The 14,215-nt window shown below is 42.2% G+C and overlaps 1 protein-coding gene across 1 annotated transcript in view; it reads left to right on the plus strand.

The window, feature by feature from the left end:
* FBXW4 (F-box and WD repeat domain containing 4) overlaps positions 1-13,752 on the plus strand; it is a 73,946-nt gene extending 60,194 nt beyond the window's left edge. Inside the window, exons 7-9 of the mRNA XM_028730500.2 lie at positions 11,573-11,713; positions 11,876-12,017; positions 12,996-13,752. Coding sequence (XP_028586333.1) covers positions 11,573-11,713; positions 11,876-12,017; positions 12,996-13,112 — 400 coding nt within the window. The 3' untranslated portion in view covers positions 13,113-13,752. The remainder of the gene's footprint in view (positions 1-11,572; positions 11,714-11,875; positions 12,018-12,995) is intronic.
* The last annotated feature ends 463 nt before the right edge of the window (positions 13,753-14,215 follow it).

A 14,215-nucleotide genomic window follows, 5' to 3' on the forward strand; every position in this document is an offset into this window, starting at 1 on the left:
TTTAACCTCTTCCTGTAATTAGGTTCCCCTTGTTAGCAGTACAAAGTGGGTTGGTCCGTTACCTAGCCTGCCTTTTGAGCTATTGTGTCTGAGCACATGTGGTTTTGGGTTATTTGGAAAAGTCCCTTCCCCCTTAGGTAATAGCGGTGGGCGGATGGACAAAGATTGTGGCTTTTTTCTTCTTCTTCTTCATTTATCTTTGCCAAGGAAGAAGAAGAAAGGGAGGAGGGGTAGGGAGCACATGTGAAGCAAAAGCCACAGACCTTCACTTCTCATCCAGTTGGGTTTTCTGTTCCTTTCCTCTCTGGTGCCTTTTTTCTTACCCCTTCAAGTGCTTAGGTAGGGCCCTTTTGATGTCCTTTTGGGTACAGTTTAAAAGTGTGTGTGAGAGAAAGTGTGTGTGAGAGAAAGAGTGATCAGTGTTTGTTGTTTCTTTCCCCACTTCTTCTTGTCAGTAAAATAATATGCATAACATTTCATTAAATTCCTGAGATGCTTAACATAATGAATATACTTCACAACTCTGCTGTAAATTACATTGTTTCAACAATTCTCTCCTGTACTTTCAGTCTCCTTCATTCCAGATTAATTGGATTAATTTGATTAACATTCACTATAATACCTACTGCTTCATTCATAATAGGGATTTTAAAATAAGTGACTTGAGATTTGAAATGCTAGTCAAAGATATTACTGTAAAGTGAAAGAGGAGAGCCCTGTGTAAATGCCACGCTAAGCATCACACATTCTGACATGTGCGAATTTGTTGGATTGGTGCTGTTCAATTTATATTTCACCTAATACTGTATACAAATTAATTGCACATTACACTTATTCCAGTGAAAGATGAATAAACTCAATTTCACAACAAAGTTATCCCGTTGCCTGCCTCTTCTGACCCATTACATTTGTTTGTTTAATTGTATATAAGCTATATCCCTTATTCTTATTATCCAGGCTAATGTTGCAGGGAGTGTGTATGTCCCTTCTTACATTTTTTTCACCCATAACACTGACTTTTCAAACTTTGTGTAGTCTTTTAGGGATCTTTGGTGCACCAACAAATGGTTTAGTATCTGCTTCACTTGAAGATTCTGGAGGAATACAACACATTGCATCCATAAAATGAAGACCTTTTCCACAATTTTATTGAGCAGGGATTGAAAACATAAGACCCTCCTGATATTGTTGGATTCTAAATGCCATCAGCATTGGTCAGCATGGTCAGTAGTTTAGGGATGATGAAAGCTGTAGTACAACAACATCTGAATAGTCCCATGTTCCCCATTCCTACTATTGATTCAGATCATACCAAGTTACCTGTAGTTGTTCAGTGAGATCAATATATATTCATGCTGATATGGAATGGCAAGGATGTGGAGGAGATTAGCCTGCCTGTGATTCCCCAATTAAGATAAATCACAGAGACCTTTATTAAAGAATATTGGGAATACTCCTGGACCTACCACTGCTTCTTAAGAAACAGGTTGGAGGTGTTGCCAGGAGGCTCTCCTACTATATTCTGGTCATAAGGAAGTTTTCCCTCCTCCCTCTTATAGAAATGTCAGACTTTGCTATGCTGATCCATGCCACTGTAGTTCCAAGCTGGATAGCTATAGTGCAGTCTACATGGAGCTTCCCTTGTAGATGACATAGCTTCCCTGCCTAGTAACATCAGGCAGGCACCTTATCAGTGTCTGCAAAAAATATTTCTTTTCAGGCAAGCCTATCCAGACATGTGGAATGCTGGCATGTGTTTATTCTGGCTTTGAGCTTATACTTTATTTTTATTTTTATTTTAAATTCAAATAGCAGTTTTTAACTCTTTTTACTGATAATTTTGTTGTTTTATTCTTCTTGTAAACTACTTTAAGGTTTTCTTACAATCAAGTGGTATATAAAACTAGTGAAATATAACCAAATAAATAAGCTTTAACTAGTCAGAGCAGGCCTTTTATAGGGACTGCTCCAAAACTATGAAACCTTCTCCCAGAAGATGTGAGGAAAGCTACCTTCTTGCTGTCTCTTCAAAAGGGGTGTAAGACATACACTTTTTTCAAAGCTTTAGACTGAAATATTTTTTGTTGTTTCCAATATTAACATTCCTGGCTAAAGAATCTTGATCAGAATTTAGATGTTCACTTTTGGAAGCACAGTCTCTTTAAAAGATCACAATTTAAAAGTAAGCCTTTTTGTCTCTGTGCTGACATGTAACCAGAATGCGCTTTCACCCTCTGAAGCTTAATATATTTGACTGTTAAGAGGGACAGCATATGGGTTTATCTGATTGATACCCAAGTCAAGAGGAGTTGAACAAGTAAGACTTTTCTCCAGGTATATCTTGAGGGGCTTGTCTGACCTCAGTGTTGGGTACACTTTGTAGAGGTTAATACACTTTGTAGATCTTTAGTGTCTGTGTTTTGCATTTTAGGGGGCGGGGATTGTGTAAATATGCCTTATGGACAGAGTCAAACTCTAATAATTTGAAATAAAAATAAATAAAATAAAAATTGTCCGTTAGCACCTTAGAGACCAACTAAGTTTGTTGTGGGTATAAGCTTTTGTGTGCTACTGGATTTTTTTTATTTTTTTTTATTTGGACTGCGTCAGACCAGCACAGCTACCTACCTGAATCTAATAATTTGGTTACTGAAAGCCCTACCCAGAACCTCATTTGCTGGGACTTACCAGAGGTTTTATCCATACCTTATAACTCTCATGGTGTCTTGCTTTTTAGTCCAAGTTATATCTCAGTCCCAACCACCTTTATTTAGAAGTAAGTTGGGTGGATTTTCTGTGAAGCTTATTTAAAAGTCAATGTGCATAGGACCATGGTTACAATCAGTTCTAGGTAGACTTGAACTTTCTTAGTTCTTAGCCCTCTTTTGCTGCATTTGAAGTTCTTATACAGTTAAAGCAACAGCACCTACCCTTCAATCTACCTTGTACTCCTGACTTCTGTTCTGACCCTTCGTGTGCTCAAACAGCACCTTGCAATACCTGTAACAAAATCCTCCAGAAGATTTCTGTCTCTGATCAGTTTCATGCTCATGAGTCATAAGACCATCTTTATTTTCCTCTAGGTGGCAAGAGAATCAACAGAAGCTATAAAAAACAAGAGCACCTACATGTGGGATGGGGACACACACACAGCACTCCCCCCCCCAACCCTTTGGGCTGGCTCATTTAAACAGATGGCTTTGTTTTGATTTGGAATCTCCATTTTTCTTTTTCTTTTTCCTTTTTTTTTTTTTTTTTGTCTGACGGCCGAAGGAGACCTCCAAAGTGCTGTCTGTTCAAAAAGAAGCTATACAGTGGCTTATTCCCACACAACTCCCCGCCGGTTTTCCTTACTGCCCCCCCAATTTGAGCGAATTCCCCCCATCTTTGAGACATTCTTCACATTCTTTGCAGAGAAAAGGGGTTAAACGTCTGAATTTGGGGGTCACCATGTTATACAAATTGCAATCTAATCGTTTTTACAAGAACACACGTGTGCTAAGAAAAAGAACCCTGAACAAGAAAGACAAGGAGACAGACAGCTTGCTTTGTCCTTTCTCCCCTGAATGTTTCTTGCCATTGTCATATTGCCGTGTCTCTCTCCCTTCTTTGCCTCTGGGAGGGAGAGAGTTGGTTTGATAGTTAAATTGGCCCGTAAAGCAGAAGGGCTTGGTGCCATTTCTGTTTGTTTTCCCAAATAAAAGCCCCAGAGGGGTCTCTTTTGCACCGTTGTGGCTTTATTTGAGAAAACTGGCTTTTTCCCATAGCTAGCATGTCAGTTTATCCTCTGAACTTAACCTTACGACAACCCGGACAACAAAAAACTTCCAGGGTCTCAGAGCCAGGAAAGGTAAAGAAATTGTATCTCTTTATTGGAACCTTTAAAGTGTGTGTGGGCTAATTCAGAGTCACCAGAAGAAAAGAGGGCAAAGCTTTTTTTTCAGCCTCGCTACCACCGCTATCATTGCCACCCCTGCTGTAGCGAAAGGCATGCGTGCCTCCAGCTGGCACAGGGAGCATTATAAGCAATGTGCTGTCCAGCGTTAACTTTTTAAAACGTAACCTTGTACCAAGAATCCTGTTATGGCTACACCTCCAAGTTCTTTTCACTCTGGTTCATTTGTAAATGGTCCAGGAACACTTGTTGATTCTTTATTAATAAACTTTTAGCTGTGAGTTCATAAAAGCAGTAGACCACCTCCTGATTCTTCTATGCTACTCACCATGTATGCTTTCTGTCCCTATATTATTAGCGAATCATAGGCATAAGCAACAGTGTGACTTTTAAAAAACAAATTGGAATGTATCAAAATGGAGAACTAAGGCTGGAGGGTGGGCAGTGGCAGGAATAAGCATTTGTGTAGTTTTCTGTGACTCACAGGTTTTTGTTAGTATTTTGAGAATCCTAGCTTCATTTTAATTAATAATTTTGGGCAACACCATCTTGGAATTACCTTTGCGAATTCAGTTCTGGTTAAAATTAAGCACCAAGTCATTTCTTAGTGGTACCACAATTCTATATTGGCTCTGGAACATTCCAGTTTCTGACTTTTGTTGGCATGCTGTTTGCAGTTGATTGAAACAAAGCATTTGGCTGTTGAGACCCAAACAACATCTGCGAACAATGCCCAAACGTAACTGTGCATTTCTATCAAATTTTGGCAACATCATTAAGCCTGCCTTGGGCATGTTTTTTTTCTACCAGTGTAGATGATCGTGCATAGATGATATACTGGGTTAAGATCATGCACAAGTTTGCTTTAATCAGTAGGTGGACAAATCATTCCCATCTGTTAGTCACCTGAAGTCATATGACATCAGGTGTGGAGATTTGTTGTCTAAATACTCAAAGGCTGCTTGCTCCTTGATGGTAAAAGCCAGCAACAGGGGCTTTTCTCAGATCTTAGCACTGTGAGATCACAGGTGAGTGGCCCCATCCACCTGCCAGAAATGCAAAATGACCCATGGAAAGCGTGTTAACTGTGGATCTGGGCCTCGGGCTGAAAAAGGTTCCCCACTTTATTCTAATACATGTGCATGCAATGAAATAGAGGCCTGCTTGGTGATGCAGCTGTTAGACCTGAAAAGGTTAGCCACTTCTGTTTTGTCTAAACTTCTGGAAAAGAGAGAGATGAATGTGTTAACTCATCAGCATCAAAATTAGCTTCTGATACATCTAATTTGTAAATTTAAATTCATGTCAGTTCTAGTGCACTGCCGCTGTTGAAATAGGTTCTTGCCTCTGATAATTCATTCCTAAATTTGCTGGACTTGAAAGGGCTACAATACTTCTTATGGCCTCTGTTCTCAACCCAACTTGAATAATGGAAGACCGGGTTTGGGTAAAAAACAACAGCAACCCAGTGGAGAATTTCCAGGTCATCTCATTTTGTTCTGCCTTTTTAATCTTGGTTGTGCTGCTGATTTCCTAGTGCTAGCAGTATGGTTAGAATACTATTTCAGGAAGGGTATTATGACAAAACAGGAGAGCTGCTGGCAAACTAAATTCTATTCCCCCCTGCCAGATGACCTTGTGTATTCAGCAGTCAAACTGCAGCCTTCACCCTAGTAAGATGATGCTTGTGCCACTTGGAAGGAGCTTGGGTAGTAGCAAGAGATACAAGAGCCTCTTCCCAAGGGCATTGTTTAGAGTCAAAATGTCTCTTTGTAGTGTTGCAAACAGAAAAGCTTTTCCAGGATGAGGGTACAGTGAGTTGAACGTGAAGAGTCTTGGCTTCCTTAAAACTAGCCATTCAACCTTTCTATGATGTGTGGAGTTGAAAGGTGATCTTTATGGAAAATGGGTGGCAGCAGAATGATTGAATTGCTCGAACCAGGACAGACATTACTGCAGAAATAACCACTCACACAAATGGTCTACTACTTGAACAAGTAGTGGAATGAGTAATCTACCCACACATGTAGTTATTTCTGTGGTTAAACCAGCTACAGTGGAACATATAGTTAGGGTTTGCTCTTGCCCCAGAATACCTTGACACAATGGCAGACACATAGGTAGCCTCCAAAATAAGATTCTAAAGCTGTCTCGTCCTATATCTGGAGGAAATGGCAAACTGCTTCTCTGTTTCATCTGCCTCTAACCCCACAGTCTCTGATACAAGAAAGGTCTTGCCAGTTCTCATACAAAAAGAGTGAACAGAATTCAACAATTATTTTGATCACTGACTGCTTTTACAATTGTTGATTGCCCCTTTCCATTCAGATTTCATTTTGTGATGACACTGGCTGAAACTGAATTCTGAACTCCCTCTGCACTCTGGATAGAACACCTCTTGCATTTTTTCTTCCTTGTGGCTAGATTTTAATGCGTGTTTGTTTTTTGATTGCTTTTATCTGAATCAGTTTGTGTATAGGCCTACTAAACTTTTCAGACTACTCCATGCATCTGATGAAGTCTATGAAAGGTGACGACACAATATAGTTCTTACAGGGGAGAGACTCTAGTGTTTGTTGCTGCAGAGTGATACGGGCACCCCTTTGGAAATCATTTTGTTCATAAATGAGAGGGCTCAGGGTCAAGTCTAAGCAGAAGAGGTTGAACAGTCCCCATCTGCCAGCACATTTTGATGTTATCCTTCCCCAGCCTGGAAGGTAGGTGAGGTGCTGATGGAGAAGTCGTGTCTCAGACACAAAAGAGAATGAGTGGGTGAGTAAGTAAATGTAGCAGTTATAAGTGCTACAGATCTCATGTCAGAATAAAGGGTGGAGAGCTCCTGTGGATGCATCTGCAGACTTGAGAGCTCATTTGCACTAACAGATCCCCTTACAAATGGGAATGTAGTTTATACCACCTTTAGAAGTGCTTTCAGATTGAAATGCCTCCATATCCACACCCCACACCCAAAAGTGCCTTGCAACATGTCCTTAGCTCCCTGTTACAGTTTCAGACAAAAAGAGCTTTTGGAAGGCTCTGTTCGTATAGTACCACTTGGGGCAGCATTTTTCATAGAAACCTTGGGTTCAGCAAGCATCCCCATGGGATTCTGCAAAATGTTACAGCCTCCCATCTTAGGCATTTTGCTTTGCCCTCTCATGCTGGCCAGACATCTGCGGTCCAATAGTGGGAAGTGTCCCCAAATAACACATGGCCTGAGTTTGTCTCATGACATACTGTATATTGCAAAATTCACCAAGCTCAAGTCTTGACACTGAAAGCTTAATGAAGTCTTGGAAATACGTTTGTGAACATTCTTGTCCCATGATGTTGAATAATTCCAAGTAATGTTTAGTTATTGCAAACTTTTTCCTTTGAATTTTGTAATAGTTTAAAAATGTTTTTATTTCACTTTCCAGGAGGGGGAGCTTGTTACAGGGCTTGCTCAACAAAAAGGGTTGAAAACCACTGGCTTAGGGTATGTTACACACTGCACAAGTCAGGAATGGGCTTCTTTTAAGTTATAGATTCTTTTTAGGGGAACTGCCTGTACATCTCTTCCATCCAAATGTGGTGCTACTCATGCTGTATCAAGGGAGAAAAACCGCAGGTGCCTTCATTAGAAAGGATAGAAGCTCTGTTAAATCTTCAGCATCCCATGAGAATTTCTGGACATTTGCTTTTTTAAAAAAAGTTTTAGTGAGGTGATTAGGGTGGCTTCATTTTAATGTTACACAATATTATTTTACTTTATAACCATGATTAACTTAAGTGCTATGGTCTCAATTCCTGATAAATGTTCTCTGCCCAAGTAATCTCTAGATTTTCTAATGTTCATAGAAGCACCTCTATAGATGATGTGCTTCCAATTCTGTTCTCCTTATTGGCATTTGTCAAGAGCTTTTTTCTTCTTTTTTTACAACTTGGAAAGTTTTTCACTAATGTGAGTGTAGGAGAGGAAAGCTTATTTGCAGTTCAGCCATGATCTAAGGAGCATTTTTCAGGCAATTCTGTCAGTCACACAACTGCAGTATAATCGCAGTGATATGTGGTCAAATAGCTCAGTTATCAGCATGGTGCTGGTAACCACGTTTGCAGGTTCGATCCCCATATGGGACAACTGTATATTCCTGCATTGCAGGAGGTTGGACTAGATGATCCTCAGGGTCCCTTCCAATTCTATGCTTCTATGAATTCTACGACTTTTGGATCCGTTTGGACAGGCAAACCTCAACTTATCAGGATGTTCTTGCCCAGGAGTTAAAGGATCATCCTTTCAGGTGTTCCTCCTTTTGAGAGACAGGAAATCCTCTTCATATCTTGAGGTTCTGCATTTCAAGAGCCAGGCTGAGGAATATGGCAAAGCCAGAGAAGCAAAGCCAGGTCTCTGGAGAGCTCCCAGTGTGTGGTGATATAGTTGCCTCTGTATGCTTCCATATACATCTGGCCAGCATCCCTAAGTAGGGTGCCTAAGTATAGCTCCCACTAACCTCATTTTCCCCAACTCCTCCTCTGAATTGCAAAGCGGGGCAGTTTTCTTTGTTTTTGTTTTGGCTAGGAGTCCCTCTTTCTTTAGATGATGGGTCCCTTGCCTCTTATTCCTGCCCTGATCCTGCAAACGTCCTCCCCTCATCTACCTCTAGCTGCATATTGTATAGAGCAGATGGGCTACACTCCTTCCCTCCAAGGGTTAATGTTTTAAGAACTTGTCCAGCAATTCCCTGCCTTGAGAAACACAAAGTGCAATAACACAGCACCCCTGGATTCAGGTTTTGTGGGTGGGTCGGGGGGGGGGGAGGGATGAGGATTAATTCCTGCACTTGATGTTAAAGCTTGCCCAAGAGGTTTGCCTTGGGGGGAGCATCGCTAGGGCCGACTGGTTGTGTTAAATGGTTGCTAAGGCCTTGGCATTACGGCCCGATGGAGTGTTCCACAGTCACGGTCACGGAGGGAATTACACAGCCACAAAGAAATTGTTATTCTCCGTAATCTGCTTTTTGGAGAGTGACTGGGGGAGATGGGCCGGCCCCAGCAGGCCGCCGGTGCTGTGATCATGGAAGCGTGTTGGCTCTGGCGAGCAGGGCAGGGCTCACCTTCTGATCTGGGGGACACCAGTGCTGCTGGTGCTAATCTGCTTTCTCAGCAATTTTGCTCCTCTGACACAACGGTGTTTACTTGTTTGAACATCTCCCGGGACTCTATTTCGCCTATTGTGTGGTCTTTATCCCCCCCACCCCCGATGGGGCTTTAGCCCAGATTACAGATGGAATTAAGGCCTCTGGCTCGGGTGCCCCAGAAAGACTGATACGGGATCAAGGAGCAGAAAGTAACAAAATAACTGGGAGGAGGGGGAGGCACTAGTTGCTTCAGGGAGTGGGGCTGCATTGTCCCACGGAGCGAGAGCCAGTGCGGCAGCCTGAAAAGCAGGCGCTCGGTGCTTTGTGACCAGTTCTGATTAGACCGTTAGGGAGGAGGAGAAGGGCTGGGAACATGTGGGTCTTTAGTGGCTGAATGGGCTTCATTGGACACTGTTGTCTGAGTGGTAGTGAGAACTGTGGCAGCCCGGCTTTCTCTTGCAAGGGAGGTGGATTAGGAGCATGTATTAATTAATCAGAGAGCCCTGTGCTAGACAGACCTTGTAGCTGTAATGAAGGAAGGGAACTACTCAGCTGTCTTATTCAGCCTCTTATTCTTTGCAATCCTTTTGCCTTTCGTGACCATTTGGTCCTTAACTGTCTCCTGATATAAAGTTGCATTCTCATTCCTTTATGAAAATGCCTCCTGAATAAGGTGGGGCATTGCAGAAGCAGCTCCTCTCCTTCCAGTTTAGACATGGGGAAGTGGCTGCAGAAAGTTCTGCAACCCGAGCCATGTCTGTGAGACTGGGTCCCTGTGAAAGCAGCCTCAGGTGGCTTTTCATCTAAAGTGAGCCTGCTCAATAGACTGATTCAGATCATGGGAATGAACACAGCCTGCCTTTCAGTGTTGGTTGTGTGATGTGGGGACACTTAAAAACAACAACGATATGGTCCATCCCCAGTCCTCCCCAATTTTAGCCGTATCATGCTTCCCCCCCTCCCCCCCGAAGGCTGCCATGAGAGATAAGCTGACATGAAAGATAGGGGACTGCTGTATCCTGTGTAATTTGAGCACTAGAAAAAGTCTAGATAGTTCCCTTGGGCATTGTTGTCTTGCAATGCTAAGAGTTCACGACAGAGCAGGTTGAAATGCTTTCATGATAATGATGGAAGTGCAGTGAATGCTGTCATCTCTAACACTAACATTACATGCAAGAGGCTGGCTGGAAGAAGGGAACCAATCTAGGTGAACTGAAAGAAAGGGTTTACTGAAAACAAAAAGCATATCTGGAGTACAGATGCAGTACAACCCATCTAGGTGAGAACAAAATAAAAAAAGGAAATGAGTCTTGGAGAAATGGAGTTGCTTTTCAGTACTGCAGAGATGCTGCCTAAAAATGCAGTGAGCCAGAAAATGTTTCCCATGAGAAGAATCCTTCACTCATTCAGAGTTGGACAGATCAGAAACCAAGGGCAGCTTTACTCATCACATGGCAGCAAATATCGTTTTTGCCATGTATGCGCAACAAAGGGAGTCAAGGCTTCCTAGCAATTTTCAGGGTACACATGCTTCCAAACACTGGACTTTTTTTTTTTTGCCATGTTCATGCTTTACATTCTCAGGTATACAAGTAACCATTTTACATGAATGCTGGGGGCGGGGGGGGGGGGGGAGTAACAGGCAAAAGCTTCCTAAACAATTGAGCTGTAGAATGCAGCTCACTGCTATGGTCCACAGTCTTCATGAAAACCTGCTTTCCGTTCTGAACTCTTGCATTTACAATTGATCAGTGATCTTCCAGCCATAATGTGGGATTGCACTGATTGAGTGTCTCCTTCCTTGCTGTGCTGGTATTTGTAGACAAGAGAGGATTGCTTAGGGCTATTAGCACAAAGACAGAATACATAGAACCCTTGGAGAAGCACAATTGTTTCCAGCACATGCTGTTTTCCACTATATCAAGTAAGTGTTCCTTCAGTCTACCAGGGAGGTCTTTTGCGTGAGTCTTTGTTTGTCAAGGATAGTAGTGCTCTCAACAAAGATTTATTTTCTGACACAGTTGTACGTCTTGCTGTTCACAAAGTGGTTGCCCTCTCTTGCCAAGGAAGCCCCAAATTGTTATGGCTAGATATAGAAGCAGAGTGCTAAGAAAATAATACCAGAGGGAGAATTCTACTACAGCCAAGCATATATACCCCTTCATATTTACAGAGATCTTCTAATGACCACTAATGTGGTGTCTATGGATTCCACAACTAGTATATTATCTAAATTAATCTCCATCTTTGCTAATATAAGGGCTGCTTACCAGTGCTCTTTGCTTTACAGAAAAACATATTAGTTCTGCTTAGTGTGAGAGGTAGATTTGAGTAACGGCTTTTATACTTTCAAAGGAAAAATGGCTATTATTTATTTGTCCTGGTAGGCAACCTGTGCTCTTTTTCTTTTAAAAAAACTGGATACAAACTAACCTGCACTTGAATGATCTTTCAACACTTTCGTTTCATTAATCTTCCCTGACAGAAGAACTGCATCAAAACAGAAGCCTAACGTATCTAATAAAAAGATTTTCAGTACCATAATCGGTTCTCTTTTCAGTGGGCAACTAGTTTCCTGCCTTGGGACAGACTTCCATCGAGGAGCTGGAGTCCTGGATGTTTTCTATGAAACACCTTCCACCTTGCTGTCTTGTGGGTATGATACCTATATCCGATACTGGGATTTACGGACGAGCACGAGGTCAGTCTTGCAGCCTAGTTATCAAAGCTGGTTGGAAAAACTTTGGTTGCTAATTTCCTGGGTGTCTTGCTCTGACATTCCAGGCTATCCATAAGGACGGGTGATCCAGTATGTGGAAAAGAATGCTCTAAAGGTCTTTTGTGACATTTTTCTCCCCAAAAGGGAATGTGTCAAACAATGGGAAGAGCCTCACGACAGTGCCCTGTACTGCATTAGGAGCAATGGGAATCACATGATTGCAAGTGGATCTTCTTATTATGGCGTGGTCCGTCTTTGGGATAAGCGACAAACCAGGTGCTTACAGGTAAGTAATCACCATTATGTTTCCAAAAGTTGGTAAAAGGGGAACTACTATATCAAGTTTCCCGTACAGGGACTAAGGGTGTGGAGATGTGGGTCACTTCTGCTCATTCCTGATTGCTTTACGTAAACAGTAATAGATGGGAGTTCAAATACCTACTCAGCCATGAAGCTTAGTAACTTGTTCAGTGCTGGTTGGTTGGCATCCGTCTGTCTCGAGACACAGTGGAGTGTGCCTTCGGGGGTGAAGTCCAACCACTGCATTAGCAGCACCAAAGTGACCTCCCTGGGGCACAAGCCTGCTACACACTAATTTTTGGCTGGGGGACGGGAATTGTGTTTGTCACCTTGAGCTCCAGAAGGGTGGGATACAGATGTTCTTACAGGACCGAAACAAGCCTGCCAGCTGCTCCATATTGTCATGGTACTAGGACAAGGAATTGTGTTTATGACTTCATGAGACCAGGTACAGGTTTTAAATGCTGACATGCTGTTTTGTGCTGGTTTTTAGGCAGGAAACTGAACTGATTCATTTTTAATGTTTTAATAATTTTAAAGTTTTCATTGTTTGAACTCTGTGTGAACTGCCCAAGGGACTTTGTTGATTGGGCAATCAAGAAGTGTTCTAAATAAATGAATGCAAATTAACTGGGAGAGCAAGGAATTGCCTATGGGGATCTGATACAACAGCTTTGGGTTCAGTCAAACTCCAAAGATGTCAGTAGGAATATATCTGTGTAGTGGCGATTTCTCAAGCTATTGCTGCCACTTTGAGCTGGTCTCGTTCAGAAAGACAATTGGCAGGGCCCTCACTGTTGCCTCATCTCAGTTCTGTTATCTTCTTGCTATGATGCAGGTGCAGATTTACAGGGTGCAATGGAATTTTGTGGGTGCTGGATGATTGCCATCTTATCACTGGCTCTCATTCCTGAATAACAGAAATCACCTATCTAGGAGGATCTTTTATCTTTTTTCTTTACAGAGCTTCTACTTGTCATCACCCACCAGCAGTCCTGTGTATTGCCTGCGCTTCAGCACCACTCATCTCTATGCCACCCTGGCATCTGCCCTGTATGCCCTTGATTTTACTACCTCCTGATGGAGATTGGCTTGGACTGCAGATATAATACCCAGCTCAGGGAGCACAAAAAGGAAATGATTACCTTGACAGAACAAGCAGCCTGAAACTCACACTAAGTGCTATGGGGGAACCCAAGGAAGGAATGCTCACCTGCCTTCTGGTTCCATTAAAGGCTAATGTCTCCTTGCCTCGTTTTATTTTGCACATTTTGGGGTTCTGTGTTGCATTTTAATTTATTTGAAGGCATTATTCAGCTTGGCAACTTGTGCATTCTCTTTTGCTATCAGCATAGATTCTGTTTGGGCCTCTGAATGCTGCAAGCCAACCATTCTTCATGTTTTGGATTTAGTTTAGGAGGATGGGACTAGCTGCTTACTTCACGGACTCTCATCACTGCCACATAAATGGACACTGGGCTATAAGACCAAAGCCTTAGATTACTCTGTGCAAATTGTACCAATTTTTAACTGGCTGCATACAAGGAGTGCTGCACTAGAAAGGTGTTGTCAGGTCAATGTGCTAAATAAATTTTACAATGGGAAGAAAGAATGTGAGTTCAAAACCAGTGACTGACTAATAGCTGTATAATTTGAATAAATTCCTAGGATCAAATGCATTGATTTGCTTACTAAAAATAAAGTTATTTCTACAGCTGTAACTTTTGAAACAATGAACTACATCACGCACATCCAACTCCCAAGAGACTGCGATCTACTCCCAGTATAAAATAACTGGCAATGATCTACCCATTGTCAATGGAGGTGTTGAGCTTTTTTTTTTGAGGGGGGAGGAAAAAAGACAATCGGGGGGGGGGGGAATAATTAAAAAGGTGCATATCACACACTGTGATACAGCTAACATTAATTTCGCTTTCCCGCAACAGTCACTGCTGCTGTGGCGCCAACGAAGGGACCTAGCGCCTGCAATCCATTAAGGGGACATTACTTGCCTGCGATTGACAGCAATCTACTAGGATGTTTTTCTCCGAGAACTTTGTGCAACATCCATTCCTGGTTACTTCTAAGAGTAGGACACAACAGGGGGAAAGTAGCCAAGTACCCTAGCCTGTCAGCCACTCCCAACAAACATCTGTGTTTGTGACACGTTCCTTGATCATGCTA

The sequence above is a fragment of the Podarcis muralis genome, chromosome 6 (genome assembly GCF_964188315.1).
Source record: "Podarcis muralis chromosome 6, rPodMur119.hap1.1, whole genome shotgun sequence".
Classification (NCBI taxonomy): domain Eukaryota; kingdom Metazoa; phylum Chordata; class Lepidosauria; order Squamata; family Lacertidae; genus Podarcis; species Podarcis muralis.